We start from the raw sequence: 19116 nt of genomic DNA on the forward strand, positions 1-19116 counted from the left end.
GAAGAAGAAGGGCAATTGTGAAGTGCTCCCTCCTCATGCAGGTTTCACTTCATGTAGTTTCAGTTACCCATGGCCAACTGCTGTCTAAGAATATCAAATGGAAAATTCCAGAAATAAACAAGTTATAAAGTTTTAAATCGGGCTGTGTTCTTATAAGTACCGCACGCTAACCGATTGTGCAACTGGAGCTCCTCGGGCTGTGTTCTGACACAGGGAAATCTCACATTTTTCTCACCCTTTGCTACCCAGCACACGAATCATCCCTTTGTGTAAAGTGTCTGTGCTGTGTAAGCTATCTGTTACTGGTCATTTAGCTGGTCACCATCTGCTGCTGGTCAATGCTATGTGACATGCTTTGCATGCAACTTGTAATTGTTCAAGTGTTACACCTTGCAGGTGAGCAATCCTTATTTTACTTAGTGGCAGAGTGCAAAGGTTGGAAGGTTGGCTGTTTGGATGTGCCAAAGAGAAATCATAATGTGCTTCCTTCAAGGGATAAGGTGGAAGTTCTGCATGAAATAAAGAAAAGGAAGTTATCTTCTGAGGTTGCTAAGGTCTACCATGAAAACCAAATCTGTTCATAAAGTTGTGAAGAAGGAAAGAGAAATGCACACTTGTTTTGCCGCTGTGCTTCCAACTACCGAAATGATGGCCACAATGTGTGCTAAGTGCTTAGTTAAAATGGAAAAAGCATTAAATTATAGGGTGTGGTCCTCACTCTGGTTCCAGGCATCCCCTAGGGTCTGGGAATGTATTTCCCTCAGACAGGGGGGAGCTATTTTCCTTCCAATTTTTTACCTCTTTGTTTCACTACTTTTCCAGGGTGAATGTGCAAAGTATACTTGCTGTCTCCTGTGAGTCTGCAGGCTGAACTTGCTGTTCCATAACCTGGCTCTTCCTCCCACCTCGCAGGCTCCAGTTGAGATTTATGTAGGATATCGGGGCAGTAGTCCAGCATGGCTCCTAGGCCTGGCTTCCTACAGAAGCCCAGAGAGCTTTGCCAGCATGGGTTTGTGTGTGGTCTGCATGAACCACCCCTCTATCACAACCTCTGTTGTTGGAAGGAACTTTTTTTCCCCTTAATCTCTTTTAAAAATTTTTATTGTAAAAGTGATATCCAGAGGGGTGACAGTTACATAAGTCAGGTATTGAGTACATTTCTATTTGAACAGTGTCACCTTTTCCCTCATTTCCTCCCAGTTTATTTTTATTTTTATTTTTTATTGTGAGAATACCGTACAGAGGAGTTACAATTACATGGGCAAGATAACGAGTACATTTCTTATCAAGCATTGTTGCCTCTCTTTGTTTCCCCTTCCCATCCCTTCCCATACTCCCCCCTCCCCCCATCCCAACATAAGTATTCAAATGTTTTTTGTTTTTTTTTTCCTTTCATGCAATTGTTTCTAACATATTTATAAGATGATTTCTATATTGCTTTGTATGTCCCTCCCCCACGGTATAACCCATGCTTTCACTGTATTTGATGTTGGTATAATTTGTGGAGGGGAAGGGAAAAAACAAATCGTTTAACTAGGGATACAGGTGGACCCATTGCAACAATGAGATGTACAAGTCCTTATGTGGAAAAATGAACTTTACAACTTTGGAAGGAACTTCTGATAGCCTCCTGCCCCTCCCGTGTCCCAGTCAGAGCTACACAACAGCAAGCAAGCTACATAATGGCTTGTTCATTCACACCTAATATGTGCCAGGCCCTGCTTCCAGCACTTTCAACAAATATTAACATAACAGTCTTCTCAGGTGGTTGGTTAAGTGTGGTTATGATTTCCATTTTACAAGTGAGTTAACCAAGGCCTAGGGAGATCACAAGTTACTAAAGGGCAAAGTCAGACGCAGATATCCTGCTCCAGAGCAATGCTGTCTCTACACAAGATTATGAGAGAGAAGCTGCCATTCTTAGCTGGAGGTACACGTTCTTGTTTTCAGTCAATAAACAATTCCTAACAGTCCTGAGTGGGTCCTCTAGTGGAAGGAGGCAGAAGGGAGCCCATGGAGGTCAACATGATGGGGGTTTTCAGAGATTATAGTTTATAGGGTCAGTGCTTTGGAAAGAAAGTGTAGTAAAAGTACTAAGCCTTGTCCTTATTACTGCTGCACAGACCAGAGCCTCTTGTATGTTGTACAGAACCTCCTGGCCCTATATTGGAAGCCTCATTGTCCCATATTTGCTCTTATTCACCTATTTTGACCTCCATGAGCTCCTTTCTGCCTCCTTCCACTAGAGGATCCACTCAGGGATATTAGGAATTGTTTACAATAACAGTTTGCTACCACAAGGTTTGTGGGATATTTAACTTTTCTAGCTAATAACGTCAATTATCTGATCTATCATATGCATGAACTATTTCCTTTTCAAATTGCCAGGAAGATAAGTGAAGCAGATAACAGTTTTACAGATGGAGGGACTGACTGTAACAGATACTTAGAATCTACTTTTGTTGAAATCTCTCATTCATTGGGCCCACAAATCAGTAGAGAACAGGATTGAAAGGTTAGCATTTCTACCTTCATCTTGCATCTATCTTTGCTCTGAGCAGTCATCTTGCAGCCACCTTTTAATCAGGAAGGAAAATACTGGCTCATAGTATCCTGTGAAGTCCTACCCCATTCTCAGCCCCCAAAACTTCCAGGTTGTGAACCAGGCCTCACCAATCCTGAGATGGTGATCAATTGGACTACTCCTCTGATTACCAGACCCCACCCTCGTTCTTCCTCTATTGAAACCTAAGCTACATCTCTTCCCTGGAGATGGCTGCAATGGTTTCCCATGACTTGCCCACATGGCATAATATAGCTCTTTTCTCTGCCCTTCACCATTACTTGGCTATTTAGTGTATCTGGCCAAGTGATCAAACCTGACATGTTTGACCACTAGAGTTGCTGGTCTAGAACTTCATGACTAGGACACTGAGGATAGTAGTTGGCCCTGGATTTGAAGCTCAGGTTTCATGGCTTTGCACAGCATCCATCCTTGGCCTATTATAAGTTCAATAATTGGACAAAGGGAACAGAGGGCTATAGGAACAGTGGTCAGCTGGTTGATACTGTGACTTCAAATTCCACTGTCAAATTCCAATGTCACTCACAGGATGACTTTCACTAGCTCCTTCCATAGACACAAGAGGCAGGGCTTTTGAACAAGTCTTATGGAAGGAAAATGGTAGTTCTCAACATCATGCAACTACATGTAGGAAAAAAGATTTCCTGATCAGATATCCTGTTCACTGTGGGGGAATGTTTTAAGATCAAAAAGCTTTGTGGATAATTCTGCATTGCTGGTACAGCCATAGCAAAATGTCTCCCAAATCCCAAAAGCCATTTGGGCTATAGATGATATCTCACCACATCCTCCTCCTCCTCCTTCTTTTCCTTCCAGTACAAGGGCTTGAACTCCAGGCCTGTGTACTGTCCCTGAGGGTTATTTTTTGTTTGTTTGTTTTTTGTTTGTCAGTCATGGGGCCTGAACTCTGGGCCTGGGCGCTGTCCCTCAGCTCTTCAGCTCAAGGCTAGCACTCTACCACTTGAGCCACAGCGCCACTTCCAGCTTTTTCTGCTTATGTGGTGCTGAGGAATCAAACCCAGGGCCTCATGCATGGGAGGCAAGCACTCTATCACTGAGTCAACTTCCCAACCCCTGCCCCTGCTCTCTACTACTTCAGCCACAGCTCTACTTCTACCTTTTTGATGATTAACTGGAGATCAAAGTTTCATAGACTTTTCTGCCCAGGCTGGCTTCCAACTGTGGTCCTCAAAGCTCAGCCTCCTGAGTAGCTAGGATGACAAACATGAGCCCCTGGTATTTAGCCCTAAATGGTATCTCTTAGTGGTGGTAAGTTCCAAGAAATTGGCTGTTTTATGACTAAGGAGTTTAAGAAATGTCAAAACAATGGTACCTAATGATTAATGCTTTTATTTTTATGGCACAGTTTCCTGTCACAATAAAGGTATATCCTTGGCTTCTCCTTCAGACCTACTTGCCTCTCTCGAGCAAGAATGGTTGACATTGTGAAAAACACTCTACATTCTTGCAAAGCAGATTCCACTTCAATCAGGAGGAGCATCTCCAACCACCAGAGCTGTGTAGGGCTCCAGGGACTGTGCCCAAGTAGTACAGGTAATGGTTTCCTTCCTCAGACCTTGGTCAGCTTGACCCAGCTCAGAGATCATTTGCTTTGTGATAGAAACAACTACTATAAATCCTGCTGAACTCTCTTTTGTTCTGCCATGACACACATCCACACCCTTCCATACAGGAGCTGCTCCAGCAGCTTGGGTCCCAACTAGTCAACAACATAGAACAGAGCCCCCAGCCAACTTCTGACAGACTCATAGCCTGAATGAGAGATAAACCTTTGTGGTTCTTAGCCACTAAAACTGTAGCATTATTTGTTACAGCAATACTAGACTGTCCTGAAAATTATGCAACAGAACTATTTACTCACTTTCTTTGAAGAAGCAATCACACTGTTTGGTAAGGATTTCTTTCATTTTAGCTTCCCTCCCCACCTCCAGATTGCACAGGTCTTGAGAGAAAATATTATGTCTACTTAATTTTCATTTCATAACTGCTCAGGGCATGTCTTTAAATAAATAAACAAAAGGCCCAGTGAATGTATAAAGTATTTGAAAGGAGAATATGGAATGAGAATGTGTAAAATGTCACCTTATAATATTGCAAGACATGGACCTTTATAAAGGTGTTGGTGACCCTACATCATTTGAAAAGCTAGCTCTTCCTAGCTTGGTAAGACCTTAGTTATCTCCCTGGAAAGAGACTAGATCAGGAGAGATGATCATAGCTCTGTGGAAATGCCCATGGCACCATATGGACCTCCTTTCTCAACTGCAGCTTGCTGAGTAGAGAATCATAGTTGAGACCTGCACCAGTATAGGAATGGAGAACAAAGCAGTTGAAATGGGCTTCCTAGGAAGAAATTAGTCCCATAGCAATAGAAATGAATAGCTAGTAGAAATTCACCTCCAAAGCATGGAGGTGGGAATAGTTGCAACCTACTTAATAATCTATAACCTAATAATAAACAAGGATTCACCCTTCCAGTCCTCTACCTCTACATGGATACCAAGTTTCCTGCTATAAAGTGGTGAATGATGGCCTTTCCAAAAGGTAGGATCACTTCCCAACTCCTGGAACTCAGGAATGCTACTTTATCTGGAAAAGAGCCTTTGCACATAAAGTTAAGGATTTTAAGGTGAGGAGATCATTCTGAATGATCAGTGAGGGTCCTAGTCCAATGGCAAATGTCCTAGTAGGAGACAATCAGAGAAGGTGAGTCAAAGATTGAAAGGATATGGCTATAGGCCAGAGAAGCAGCAACCACCAAGGAAGTAAATAAAAGAGGAGTGGAATAGATTCCTCCCTAGTGTCTCTGGTGTGGTCCTGCCACACACTGATTTCAGACATCTGGCCTCCAGCACTGTGAGAGAATAAATGCCTGTTGTTCTAAGCCACCCAGTTTGTGGTTCCCTGTTATGGTAGCCCTAGAAAATTTCTACACTTGCAACTCCCCTGTTTTTGATTCTTCATCTAGGTATCTCTGTGCCATTCCACACCAGCCCAAAGCACCAGACATGGCCCTGAATTTCCCATGCTTTACCCTAGGAAAAACAAGATTTGGAATCACCTCTGTTCTTCCAACTCCTGAGCACTCAAATCCAGGCCATAACAACAGGCTTCAAGTATGGCTGGGCAACAGGGGGCAAAAGATCCCTGAGAAAGACCCCTTGAGCACATGGTGGAAAGCAGCCAGTTAGGGAAGTATTTTGTGGCACCTTGCAGAGTTAAGCTCTCCTTGCCTTAGTCTGAGTCTCTTGACACTTGTGGAAACAATGGTAACAGGAGCTGTTGTTCTCCAACCTTTCCTCTCCCCATAGAAATGAGTGCTTGATGGGTAAACTGAGAATACTGAACACTCCAAAGTGTGGAAGACTTCAGAGAGCCTGGAGAAGACAGCACACAGAGCTGTGGAAGTTGTAGTCATGAGTCAATTTAAACATATGGATCAAATGTATACTGTAGTGTGCTGTAGGCCAAAAGATTTTTACTGTAGTTCTGACTCAACCACTCACTAAGTGTGACCATTGGTGAGTTACATTCAGTGTCCTCAGCTTTAAAATAAAAGGGGGGGGGGAACAGAGAAATTACTTAAGTTCCTTCATGCTTTCAAAACTTTTTTTACACTAAAAACCAAATTAAAACAAACCTACTTCCTTTCTCCCTTAGAGGGAAATACCAGATTCTTTCAGAGATACCCTTGAACCTTTTAGAAGTTTCTTTTTATACATGAGAGTTCAGAATCAATCTAGCCAGAATCAATCTAGCCCACTCTTTGGGAGTGGGCATGGTTGTACAGGCTTATAATCACCTGGGAAGTGTATGAGGCCAACCTGGGAAAAAGAGTAAAACCATATGTAAATATAAATTAAAGTAAGAAGGGTTAGGAGGGAGGCAGTGGCTCAAATGATAGAGCACCTGCCCAGCAAGTTCAAAGCTGATTTCAAAGACCTCAGATCAAAGTATCACCTCCCCCTCTGTTGGAAAAAAAATCCTCCAAGTTTTGAGCCTCCTGGGTTCCACCATGGCTTGGTTTAAGCTAGAGAAAGATTAAGCAGGCTGAAGGCCCACTCTGGCAAGGTGGGAGAAGACAGGAGAAAGCCAAAAGAAAAGAAAGAACAATAGACATAGGACCCCACCCAATCATATGGACAATCACCTTCCAGAGCTGGGCAAACTATCTAGAAAAGAGATGTGATAGGGTTTGTATAGGGATTTAAAAAAGGTAAATGTATGCAAAACATCTGTATATAGTAGGTATTCAGAAGTGATGACAAGCTTTGTAGATTTCTCCCACACTGCCATTGGTGTGGCTGCTCAGCAATGACTTTCCCATTATCCATCAAAACGTATCTCAAAAGCATGACAAGCCAGAGACCTGAGGCCTGGGAATGGAGTTTGGAGTGCTGAGATAGGGTAGGGGTGGCTTGCAGCAGGCTTGGATAAGTGTCCACATAGCTCATGTGTCTGGAATGGGCTGTTGGGGTGGGGGTCTAGCAGGGAGGCCATGAAGAGGATGAAGCTTCTGTGGCCTATGATTGGATGGAAGTTTTTGTGCCCTCTGGGGTGGGTGCCCAGGTAGTGTCATAGCACCCACAGGCTCTGCTTTTTGTTTCTGTTGCTCTATTTAGCTGGGTGGGTTGGTGCATGTGGTCAGTTGTTACTCCCTGGTCTACTGGTTACTATTTGATCATCCTGGATTGCTCTAGGTAAAGAGGGAAAAAAATGTGGGCATTTCAGAATGCTTGGGATGGCCGGGCGCTGGTGGCTCACGCCTGTAATCCTAGCTACTCAGGAGGCTGAGATCTGAGGATCGCGGTTCAAAGCCAGCCCGGGCAGGAGAGACCGTGAGACTCCTATCTCCAATAAACCACCAGAAAGCCGGAAGTGGCGCTGTAGCTCAAGTGGTAGAGCGCTCGCCTTGAGCTGAAGAGCTGAGGGACAGCGCTCAGGCCCAGAGTTCAAGCCCCACGACCGACAAAAAAAAAAAAAAAAAAAAAAAAAGAATGCTTGGGATGTGTCATGGTGGGGCTGCAGGTGGACAGAGATGGTAATAATAGGAGATTTTCTGTGTTGGATGTATTCTCAGAGGCCTCTCATCAGAGAAGAGCCTTCAGGGTGGCTTTGGTATGCCTTCCTTTGGAGCCAAAAGTCTGTTTCAAATCCATGTCCTCAGCGAGAGCCTTTGGGTACAGGACACAGGTGAGCCTGCAATCACTCACCCTTAAGTGCCTTGTCTGTCAGCCCCTCAGAGCTGCGTGGAGGAGCAAAGGCAGCACTTGTAGAAGAATTTCCCAGCAGAGGAAAGCAAGGTTTTTCTACCTCTCACCATAGAAGAAGCTGACTTTGAACTCTATATACTTCTTTTATCAAGATTGTACCTTGTATTTTTTAATTTCCCACCATGTGTCTATATTTATTCTTTTCCTAAATAGAAGAAAGTTCCTTTTATGGTAGGAAATGCAATTTTCTTTTTCTTTGTAACTCCCACCTAGTCATCAAATGTCTTCATCTCATTTGACCTTCCAGGAATAAACCCTTTGTAGTTGCCAGGCACACCACACTGCCAGCCACTACCACCATGGTTTCCTCTGAACCTTCTTCCATCTGATCGGACTATATTCTTCCTAGTTTTCTGCAGCTGCTTAACTCCTATTCAGACCTCAACACTCTCCTCAGAGATCATTTCTCATGGGAAGCTCTGGGAGTCCCAGGCTAGATGTTGTCACCTCACTTTTGTGGGGGTAATTCTTGCCCTGTTCTGTAATCATCTGTTTTAGTCTTTTTTTCCCCTGTTAGACTGTGAGTTCTCTGAGGGCCAGCAAGATAGGACACCCATTCATGTTTTGGTCCCTAGTACTTGGTAGGCACTAAAGGATCCATATATGTTAGCTAAGCCTCGTTAAAAAGTCAGTGTACAACAGCTAGCAAGGCTCAAAGCAATTGCTTTTGAATCTGTGCAAGCAGATTCACAACAAAGGGTGGGGACATCTGTGATGCAGACACTCATTTCTTGACTGGAAGAATGTAGCTGACTTCTCAGGGTCGCTGTTCAAGAGCTTCCAGCTGGTAGTAGGAATGAGCTTTAGTGGCATCTCAGGGAGGGCTCTCACAGAGGTAAGGGCCCCACCTGTATATAGCTCCTCTCCTAGGGAGCCACTGAGGCTCAGGATAGCAGTGACTACAGGCCATTTCCCCGCAGCAAGGACAGGCTGGGCAATCTCCACAATTCCTAGGAGATAGGTATTCTAAAAGCCTCAAAGGAAAAAAAAGATATGCTGTTCCCTGCCCCCAAAGACAAAGGGATGAGGGCACTGCTCTCTCTGGTCTGGCTCGGGTGATCCACACTGCAGTTGTTGATGGCAGCAAAGCCTCTGTACTGGGCAGTAGTATCACTGTACCATCTTTTTCACAGAGATAAAAGTGTCCATGTGTTGCTGCTATGTGAATGAAACTTTATGAGACCCACCCCTCTGCCGGATTTCTCAAGCCATAGACAGAACTATTCCCAGATGACAGAAAAAGCTGTTGGCTTTCCACAGATCTGATGACACCCTTCATAGCTCAGCCTGAGCTCTCCATGTCTAGGTTTGTCCCCTTTGCAATATGGCAGCAGGCAGTTGGAGATAGTCCTGTTCTCTACCCAAAGTATTTTCATTCCAGCGGAGTGGGTAAGGGTAGTCAGGTTGGCTCTGCACTGGAGGAAGGCAGAGCTGCCTTCAGATTTTTCTGGAACCTAAATGCTTTCTCCTGTGGCCCTGATAAGATTACAGGGCTGCTGAGCTGCCAGTGTTCAGATTTCCCACGGAACCATGCGGGCCTGGCTCGGGCTTTCCTTGCTGTGAGGAGCTGTGCTGTGTGGATCAGGCTCTGAAATCTGACTCTGCTCCAGGAATGCACACTCACCCCTCCTATGACAGGGCTGGGGCCTTCCAGTGTCACTAACCAAAACTCTCCCTGGCATGGCAGCCCAGCAAATGGAAAGATGTCTGCTAAGTGAAGCCAAGGTTTCTGCCAGGGTCCTAGAGAACACTCGAGAGCCAGAGGGAAATGTGGGGTATCTGAGCTAAACTGCAGCTTCTAGAGTCTGTGCAGCCCTAATGATGACCCACCAGCTCCAACCAGCAGATACATGGCTCAGCAAGGAGGAGGTCAAAACCAGGAAAGAGTTATGGGTTCTATCAGCACCTCACAGGGATATCACAAGATGAACTTTTTATTAAAGCTTCAAGCCTCCTCTCTCCTAGGATTGCTTTTTACCTCTGAGGTAAAGAGATACGGATGAAAATATAGGTTACAAAATGAACATACCATGCCCCAAGCTATACAAATACACCTCTTCTTCATTGCTGTCATTACTACTACTGACAGTCTGTGAGGATGAAAAGAAGCAATAGACCATTTTTATTTTGTTTATTTATGTATTGCTTTGGTGCTGGTACTGGGGTTGAACTCAGGGACTTTCACTCTTGCTTAGCTTTTCCACTGAAAGCTGATCCTCTATCACTTAAGCCACTTCTCTTCTTCTGGCATTTTGCTGGTTAATTGGAGATAAGAGTCCTTTGGATTTGTCTGCTTGGCTTCGAACTATGATTCCCAGATTTTAGCCTTCTGAGTATCTAGGACTACAGGCATGAGCTATTGGCACCCAGCTATAATCCCATTTTTTAAAGAGTAATATTCTAAACACAAGATCTGGCATGTTATAAATGCTTAATAAATATGGAATAAGTGGAAGGATGACAAACAATATCTCAGGAGGATTTGGCATTGCATCAGGGAAAAAGAATCATTTATGGTTTCCCCATAAAAATTTATGACTTGTTTAGTGACAGTATTTTAATTTTCACAGAGGTTTGTTCTAAATAGAAATGTGGTTGTGAGGAGATAAGTTTAATTATCTACTATTAAATTTGTTATTCACTGTTTAGTTGGAGAAATGAAGATTTTGGTTAGTGAAAATTAACTTTTTCAAGGACCCTTGGGCTATCTGGTAGCCCCTACAATTAGCATTTAAGGAACTAAAATTATTAAGTTAAACATCTTAAATCTCTCTCTCTCTCTCTCTCTCTCTCTCTCTCTCTCTCTCTCTCTCTCTCTCTCTCTCTCTCTCCCTCTCTTTTTCTCTCTTTCTCTTTTCATTGGTCGTGGGGTTTGGACTCAGTACTTGGACATTGTTCCTGAGCTTTTGTGCTTAAGACTAATGCTCTGGATGGTTAATTGGAGACAAGAGTCTCACAAACTTCTTCAATGCTGGCTTCGAACCATGATCCTCAGATTCTGCCTCTTGAGCAGCTAGGATTACAGGAGTGAGCTACCAGTGCCCGGCCCTCTCTTTCTACCTTCTAGGTTCTACCAACAATTACATTACTTATTATCTTTTCTAGAAAGGAAACACTTTTCAAATAACACATTACATTTCTCATGTAGCACTGCAAATTTCTGCCTAGAACAGTAAAAAACAAAATGAACATATGCAAACGCTGCTCTAAAAATATAAACTGAAAAGATTATCTAATCTTTTCTCCCATCTTAATAACATAATTTACACATTCAGCCCTAGACATACAAGAAATAACTTCTGTCCTCCAGAAGCCTTTTGGGGGGGGCTGGGAAGGTGGCTCAGTGGTAGAGCGCTTGCCTTGCATGCAGGAGGCCCTGGGTTTGATTCCCTAGCACCACATAAGCAAAAAGAAAAAAAAAAAGCCTTTTGGGGGGAGGCATTAGGCTGACCATTATACTTCTACCTTGGTTCTCCATCAATTGTTTGAATAAAGTGCTCTGAGAGCACTGTAGAGTTCGAAGGCATCTAGGAGGGCTTCCAGAGGTGATGACAGGAGAGAGAGAGAGGCAGACAGACAGACAGACAGAGACAGATACAGAGACAGAGAGAGACAGATGCAGACAGAGAGACAGAGAAAGAGGGACAGAGAGATAGAGGGATAGAGAGACAGACACAGACAGACAGAGAGAAAGAGGGAGAGAGAGAGAGACAGAGGGATAGAGAGACAGACACAGACAGACAGACAGAGAGAAAGAGAGAGACAGAGAGGAGTATTGAAAAATATAGGATTTGCTGTGAGGGACTTTGCCAATCGCTGAATACTAGTAAGATATACAGATTTCCTCTCTGTCTGTCTCTCTCAGTGCAAGAAATGGAGTCCACAGTCTCATACATGCTAGGCAAGTTCTCTTTCACTGAGCTATATCCCTAGCCTGAGAATACCTCCCTCTAGGGCACTCTGGTGACCCCATATTTTCCAATCTTACCCTCTCTTAAAGTCAGACTGGATTCTCCAAGGGGCTTCCTAACCTGACTGCCTTGCTTATTCCCTGAACTGCATTTCTGCTATTTCACCCCTGCTATGTTTCATACAACACCTCTCTGGGTGAGAATCCAGGGCCATATACTAGCTAACTTTGGCTTTGTGGGCTGTAGATAGTCTCTGTATGAATTAGAAAAAGGAACTCACTGGGGCACAGCTAAAGAGACTAATTCCTTCCTGCAGGTGGCTTGGGTTTCATATCCCTCTCACCTGTTTGGCAAGTGTCTTGAGACGCTGTGGCCCTGTGGCTTTATCGTCTTGTTTTTGTTTTTCTTTTCTTACTCCTTTTCAGTTTTCTTTTCCAACCAACTGGTCTACTTACTGAGAAAAGCTGGTATGCTCTCTCCTGAACCCATCTATTCCTTTTGTTTCTCCTCCTCACCACCCCCCTTCTGCGAGAACTTGTTTCCTGAACTTCTCTCAGTCATCTACTCTGAACTAAGAATTTGTAGTCAGTAGCAATTAGTCATTTAGCACATGCATGTGCAACCTATACATGACAGGGTATGCTCTCTGTCTGAGATCCTGGATTGGGAGTGTTTGAATGGCAGGTATCAGACAGAGTCTTTACCTCATGTATTCTATAGATATGATTGGTGGTGTTGATGATGGCATAATAGTGACTTAAAATAATAATAATAAAGGTACTGGGTGCCAGTGGCTCACATTTGAAACTCTACTTTTCCACTCAAGAGTAGAAAAGCCAAGTGAGAAGGTGAGGCCGAGTTCAAGTGTTATCATCATCATCATCATCATCATCATCATCATCATCATCATCATCATCATCATCATCCCAGGTACAAGTGGCTCATGCCTTTAACCCTAGCTACTCAGGAGGCCGGTGAGATCTGAGGATCGAGGATCAAAGCCAGCCAGTCTGTGAGACTCTTTTTCCAATTAACCAGCAAAAAACTGGAAGTAAAGCTGTGGTTCAAGTATTAGAACATTAGCCTTGAACGATAAAGTTCAGGGACAGTGCCCCCCAGGCTCTGAGTTCAAGCCCTAGGACTACCACAATAATAATAATAATAATAATAATATAATATTTCTAACAAGGTCTGTGGAGCCTAGAGCAGGAATGTTAAGCAAGTTTCGGTCTGAATTCCTAATATTGGAAAGTAATATAATTCAGTTTCTTCTCAAATGTAGTAGTTTTTTCATGTCCCAAAGGTGGGCTTTCACCTTTCAAAAGAGTTTACTATGAGATTGTGAGGAACCCCCAAATTTATGCCTGCATGTGGAGCCCCACAGTAACAAGTTTACTTCCTGGCTGTGAATTGTCACTTCCCTACCCTTCAGTTACCGCTTCACTTCCTTCCTCAGCACTAACACTTGCAGTGGGGTTTGTTTTGTTTTTCTTGCAGTTTTGACCCAGAAGCTGTCACTCCCAGGCAGCAAATCCCTCCTCCAGAGCAGATGCAAAACCCCTGACCTATCAGGGGTTCTCATCCCTCCCAGCCCCCAGCACACATGGATTTGGACATCTTTCAGATAGTACAGACATCCACTTGTAGGTGGAGAGCCTTCTCTGTTCATGCCCCCACATCTCAAGCCACACAGGAAGTTGCTAGGCTGATAGTTTCAGGGCCTTGGCCACCCACTGTTCCTTCCTCATCTTAGGGAAGAAAAAGCTCATTGCGGAAGGAGCCCCTCTCCTTCCTGAGAACATGCTAAAACTTGCATTGGGCCCTCCAGTAGCAACCTAAGTCTAAATCCTCTTGCCTCTTAGGTCTGGTCCATTTCTCCTAAATGTCCAGCCTGGTCCCCAGGCACACTCTATTCTCCCTGAGGAAGAAATCTACATCTATAGCAGCTTCTTTAGAGGTCTTCCCCAACAAGTGGAGTGTCGGTCCCCATCTCTCTCTTCTGCCCTACAGCAGTACCCACTTCTAAGCATGCTCTTGCTTTGAGCTTGCACTGTCTTTCAGTAGTCTCTGGAATCCACCTGCTGAGCTTTGCTATGTGTATCTCACCTGGTGCTCTAATCTGTCCTTGCAAATATATCTTCAGACCCCAGCAAAGTCCAGGGTCCTGTCCACTCCCTGAAGGTGATCTATGTTCCTGGCTGAGCTGAATATCCAGGAGGAGGCCTGGGCCTAGCTCACCAGGGCTCAGGCATGGAACCCACTGCAGGAAGGAGAAGGCAGTTACTGTGACCTGTGATTGCTGCAGACCACAGCCTAGGGAGAAGTTTCCTTTTGAACACAAGTGAGACTCACCTTAAAAACTCTCTGACATTTACACCTTCTCCTTTTTTCTTTCTCAAAACCCTGGGCCCTGCAAAGTTTGATTTAGAGTGAAATATCAGGTCTCCGTTTCAAGGAGACAGAGACAGAGAGACAGAGACAGTGAAAGACACAGGCAGAGAGAGAGAGAGAGAGAGAGAGAGAGAGAGAGAGAGAGAGAGAGAGAGAGAGAGAGAAATAAGAGTTACCACAGCCACTCCACCCATGGAAAGTGGTTGTCTGAATTCCACGGAAGGTTAGAAGAGTGCAGGACCTCCTCTCAGAAGGCAGAGTAGGGCTGGGTCTTATCCTTGCACACCATTCTATGTGACCAGCACACCCTGATACATACACAGTCTCATTGGCACAGTGAGAGAAGCTTTTCAGACAGTTTTGAGAAAAAAAAAAGATTGACTCAAGAGGGACTTCAGAAGAGAAAGGACACTGGCTTTTCTAAACGGCCACTCTTCAAGGGAAAAAGGAAGCCCAGACAGCTCTGATTTCTCAGTTTCTTCTACTAGATTCTCTCTCTCTCTCTCTCTCTCTCTCTCTCTCTCTCTCTCTCTCTCTCTCTCTCTCTCTCTCTCTCTCTCTCTCTCTGTACTCATCTTTACAGTCATGGGCTTTGGTTTCATTTGCGCATCCCTTTTACCCTTTTGCCAACCTTTGCTGAACTTAATTTCTCTCCCTTCAGGTCTTTCCCTGCCAAGCCCTTGCTGGCCCCCAGGGGCCTCCTAGGTACCACCAGGGACAGTCTTCCTGAGTAAACCACCCAGGTTTAGAGCAGCACACGTTGGCCCTTCTTGTTAGCAGCTAAGAGCCCATGTGCTCCCTTGCTGCAAACAGGGGTATCAGCCTCTCCAAACCCCAGCTCACTGCCCAACCCCTTGTCACCGCTGGGGTCCTTTACCTCCATGTCCTCTAGGTTGTCCTCCAGACACACGGGCTCGCTGGGGCCAGAGTGAGTTCCCGATCCCCTCCACTCCCAGCCTGGACCAGGTTCGAGCTGTGGTGGGCACAGGGCAGTGCGCGCGCTGGCCTGTGCTGGGCTGTAGGACTGCCGGGCCAGGGGAGCCAGCGCCAGAGAACGAGGAAGGAGGAGGAGGAGGAGGAGGGAGGGGAGCCAGCCAGAGAACGAGGAAGGAGGAGGAGGAGGAGGAGGAGGGAGGGAGGGAGGGAGGGAGGGAGGGACTGAAGGCGGGCAGGCGGAGGTTTAGGGAGGGGAACAGGGGAGGGAGGCCGGATCAGGGTTTAAATTTAGACACAAATCTAAACAGATACTGTCCCTCCCAGGGCAGGACTTAAGAGAGAGAGAGCCACGACTTTATTAATCTTCCTCAACATGGGATGGGCGGCCACCACACCCCCTTTCTTGCAAAGTTTCTCAGGACCCTGAGTTTTGCCAGGGTTTCAGTTTTTGCCAACTCCTCTCCCTCCTTTCTTTTTCTTGCCCACCAAATTATAGTTGTCCTCTCATTGCTTCTATGTCCCTTCTTTTTTGTAATATTTATTTTTACTCCTTTTCTCTTCATCCCTTTCCACTTTTCTCATCAATATCATATTAGTGTTTTTTTTGGGGGGGGTTCCTTCTGTGAAAAGGTAGCAGATACCCCCCATCTCCCTTGGCTGGAGGCGCTGTGTGCTCACTGCCACAGTGGGGCTGTTCAGATTGGGGATCTGTGTGGTGACATGTCTATTTCTCTTCACTTTCCAGGATTTCAACTTCAGGAAACCATTATCTATCTGTATATGGGGATGAGGAGGAGGGAAGTTTTCCAAGCTCCTTGCAGCAGTACATCAAATCTGCCTTGATTCATGCATTGAGATTTGTGGAAAGTTCGGCTCCCACATTCCTATTAAATATAGTAAAGGGCAAGATCTTAAATATCCAATTCCCACAGGCCCAGGGTCAGTAACACTCCCCTAGGACTGTCCCAGGCCTCTAGCAGCAGAGTCTGCAAGGCTGTTATGGGAGGGTGGGAGGGTTGTTACTATATAGCATTATTAAAGTCTAGCCCTTTTCTCCCCAGTTGTGTCCCTCAGCTCATCCCAGGAGTGAACAGGGTGCCAGGTGCTGGTGAATGCTGTGAAGATGGACATAGAGATACTCATAATCAGAGAACTTGCCCCGCCCTTGCTTCTCAGGGCAGCACTCTCTATGGACTACCTGCCAGGCTCTACTAGTCACAGGGACATGGCTACCTTCCTAGTGTAGAACCTTTAAGGTGGGACTTTCTAAAGTGCTAGCAGCCAGAGTGAGCTCACAAGTGGATTTATCTCAGGGGCAAGAAAGATTTCTCCCTGCCCCCTTCACACACTTGATGTGAGAAACGGACAGGGTAGAATGCTGAATTACACCTCTGCTACTTTCTATCTGTGTTTCCTTAAAGAAGTCACTGACCATCTCTGATTCATATTTTCTTCGCCATTCTAATATGATGGGCACACTGGAAAGAGTATTTTTTAAATAGTGTTTAGTTTTAGGAATAAGGTTCAGATGATGTTTTTACTTAGAGACAGACACTCTGAGACTCAGTGAAAGAGCCCCCACTCTACTACAGCAGAGTTGGTAGCTAGAAAGGAACTTTCCTGTAATCTGTAGTGAACACTTGTGCTTGTGACTTTTCCTTTCTTCCTTTTAAAAGCTCAGGATTGAAATAGTGATAGGAAGATTGTAACAATATCTTCTAAACCTGCCTGGGGCCTTCCTCTAGTCCTCTTTTTATATTTGAGAGGGCCTCACTTGGTAGCTGGCCTCAAACTCATGATCTTCCTGCCTCAGTTGTCTCAATGCTGGAATTACAGATGTATACTTCCATATCCATCCAACTTTTCCCTTCTCCCTCTAACTGGTGCTCCTTCCTGCTCAGCAAAGGGCCACCCTGACACAGGTCTTCTATTTCACAGACAGGACGGCGGAAGTGCTTACCCAGAGGAAACCGTTAGGCCCAGATAGGCTCAGCTACCAAGGTGATGTGCAGCTGTTCTCTGTCCCTCTACAAGCCTAAAAACAGTTGCCTAACTAAGCTGACACCGTGGCCTCCTCATACTTCTGGGTCCCCAAGCAAGCTGCTCCTTCAAAGAACTAGTAAGGAAAAGGAGAAAAATGGGGTGGGAGGTAGAGAAGGGGAACACAGGTCAGAGCTGGGTTTCAGCAACCACAAGTTGTGAGGTATGTACTTCCTTCATGTTCCCTCCTGCCTGTGCAGAAGATGACTAGAAGGCAGAAGGGAGGCAACTCAGCTGGGAAGCACCCTGTTTTGGCTGGGTTGCAACTGAGTGGGAGGGAGTGCTTCTTTCTGAGGAGTTGTTCTCATACCTGCTCTCTACGGTCTGGCTGGCTCAAGGTTCTACTTTCTTCACACTCCTATTGGGCCTTCCCTTTTACATACCCTGATAATCTGACTCAGCCATGCACCCAGGAGAGGCCTGTGCAGAACTAAGAACAAGAAACATCAGATACACAGTTCAGGTCAGGTAGGGACTTGGGTGAAGAAGTTCATATATGCAGGCTGCCTCAGGCACACAGTAAACCTGCAACAAATAGTGAATAAATATGTGGAAGAATGACTGAATGAACAAGTGAAGCAAACTGGTAGATCTTTCCCTTTAAACTCAAAGGCAGAACCTTTGAACAATGAAGACAGTCCCCAATGGAGAAAGGATCAGGAGGAGCAAAGATCATTGAAGGCTGTGATAAAGTCAGTAGTGAGCAAATTAGATTTCAAGCAGTACTGCAAGAGACTACTGCAGTCCCACTGTGCTTCTGGTAATCTATTTTAATTATTGTTTTAAAATAATGTAAAAATGTCTTCACATTATATATATATTCCTTAGTTGTACAAGGGGTTTCAATTCAACATGTCAGTTTATGAGTACCATGCATCTTGATCAATGCCATCCCTTGCATCTTTCTCTCTCCCCAATCTGTCCCAACCCCACCCATCCCCTCAAGTTATTTGGCTCCATTTTCACATATATACATTGAATATTATGACTGCACAAAAGGGAGACTATCAGTAGAGGGACTATAAAAGGAGGGAAACAAGAGGGTGATGGGGGGTAAATATGGTTGAAATACATTATACACATGTATGAAAATAGAATAATGAAATCCATTAAAACTGTAGAAAAAGGAAGGATAAGAAAGAATAATAAATAAAGTGAATTTGATCAAAGCATATTCTATGCATGTATGGATGTATAAAAATGAAACTCCTTTATATTAATTAAAAATTAGAAATGCTTGGAACAGCTTTACCAGAAAACAAGGATGTGCTTCCTGAATGATGGTTAGATATAAAATTGACACAGAAGTCAATTTACAGGATTCCTTCTAGAAATATTGGGATATTATATACATAAAATAACTTATAACAATGGATTATAACTCTGAAGAAAACATGAGAGAAAGGCCTGCTCATGAGTGCACAATGAAATAAATAAATAAGCATAAGAGTAAATGGTAAAAGAGGAAACTTTTATAGTATAATGACAAAAAACAAATGTAAAAATAAGTGGTAAAAATGGCTATCTGATAACTATTACAATGATTTTAGGAAAGAAACAATATTAAGTGCTTTATCTACTTGGTAAAAGTAAAGCTGAGGAATAGAATCTTCTACAACTTCAAACTCTCTCTACAAGTGACTGACTAATGACAATGGGGGGGAATGTAACTGCAGATGAGAGACCACCAGGCACCACACGCATCAAGTAACCAAAGTAAACAAGTGACCAAAGTATGCTTCTGTAATGGCCAATTGACACCATATGCTATCTGATCGGTCATGGTGAGAATAAACAATCACCCCTGATATTCCATTACATGAATCCATCAAGAAGAAACAATGAACACACAAAATAGGAAGACATTTCTCATTTCTCAAAATGACTGGTCTGTGATCATCCATGGCCAACGTCAGCAAAGCTGAAGAATGACTGAGGAAGAGTTCTTGTTGAAGGAGAC

General features: G+C 44.3%; 1 protein-coding gene across 3 annotated transcripts in view; it reads right to left on the reverse strand.

The window, feature by feature from the left end:
* Positions 1–15262, reverse strand: part of Rcsd1 (RCSD domain containing 1) — a 62619-nt gene extending 47357 nt beyond the window's left edge. For all 3 annotated transcript variants that reach the window (XM_070034157.1, XM_070034158.1, XM_070034156.1), the window contains exon 1: positions 15058–15262. In XM_070034157.1, coding sequence (XP_069890258.1) covers positions 15058–15063 — 6 coding nt within the window. In that variant the 5' untranslated portion in view covers positions 15064–15262. The remainder of the gene's footprint in view (positions 1–15057) is intronic.
* Between the last annotated feature and the right edge of the window lie 3854 nt (positions 15263–19116).

This window comes from Dipodomys merriami, unplaced genomic scaffold (assembly GCF_024711535.1).
Source record: "Dipodomys merriami isolate MVZ:Mamm:240054 unplaced genomic scaffold, mDipMer1.0.p SCAF_24, whole genome shotgun sequence".
NCBI lineage: Eukaryota > Metazoa > Chordata > Mammalia > Rodentia > Heteromyidae > Dipodomys > Dipodomys merriami.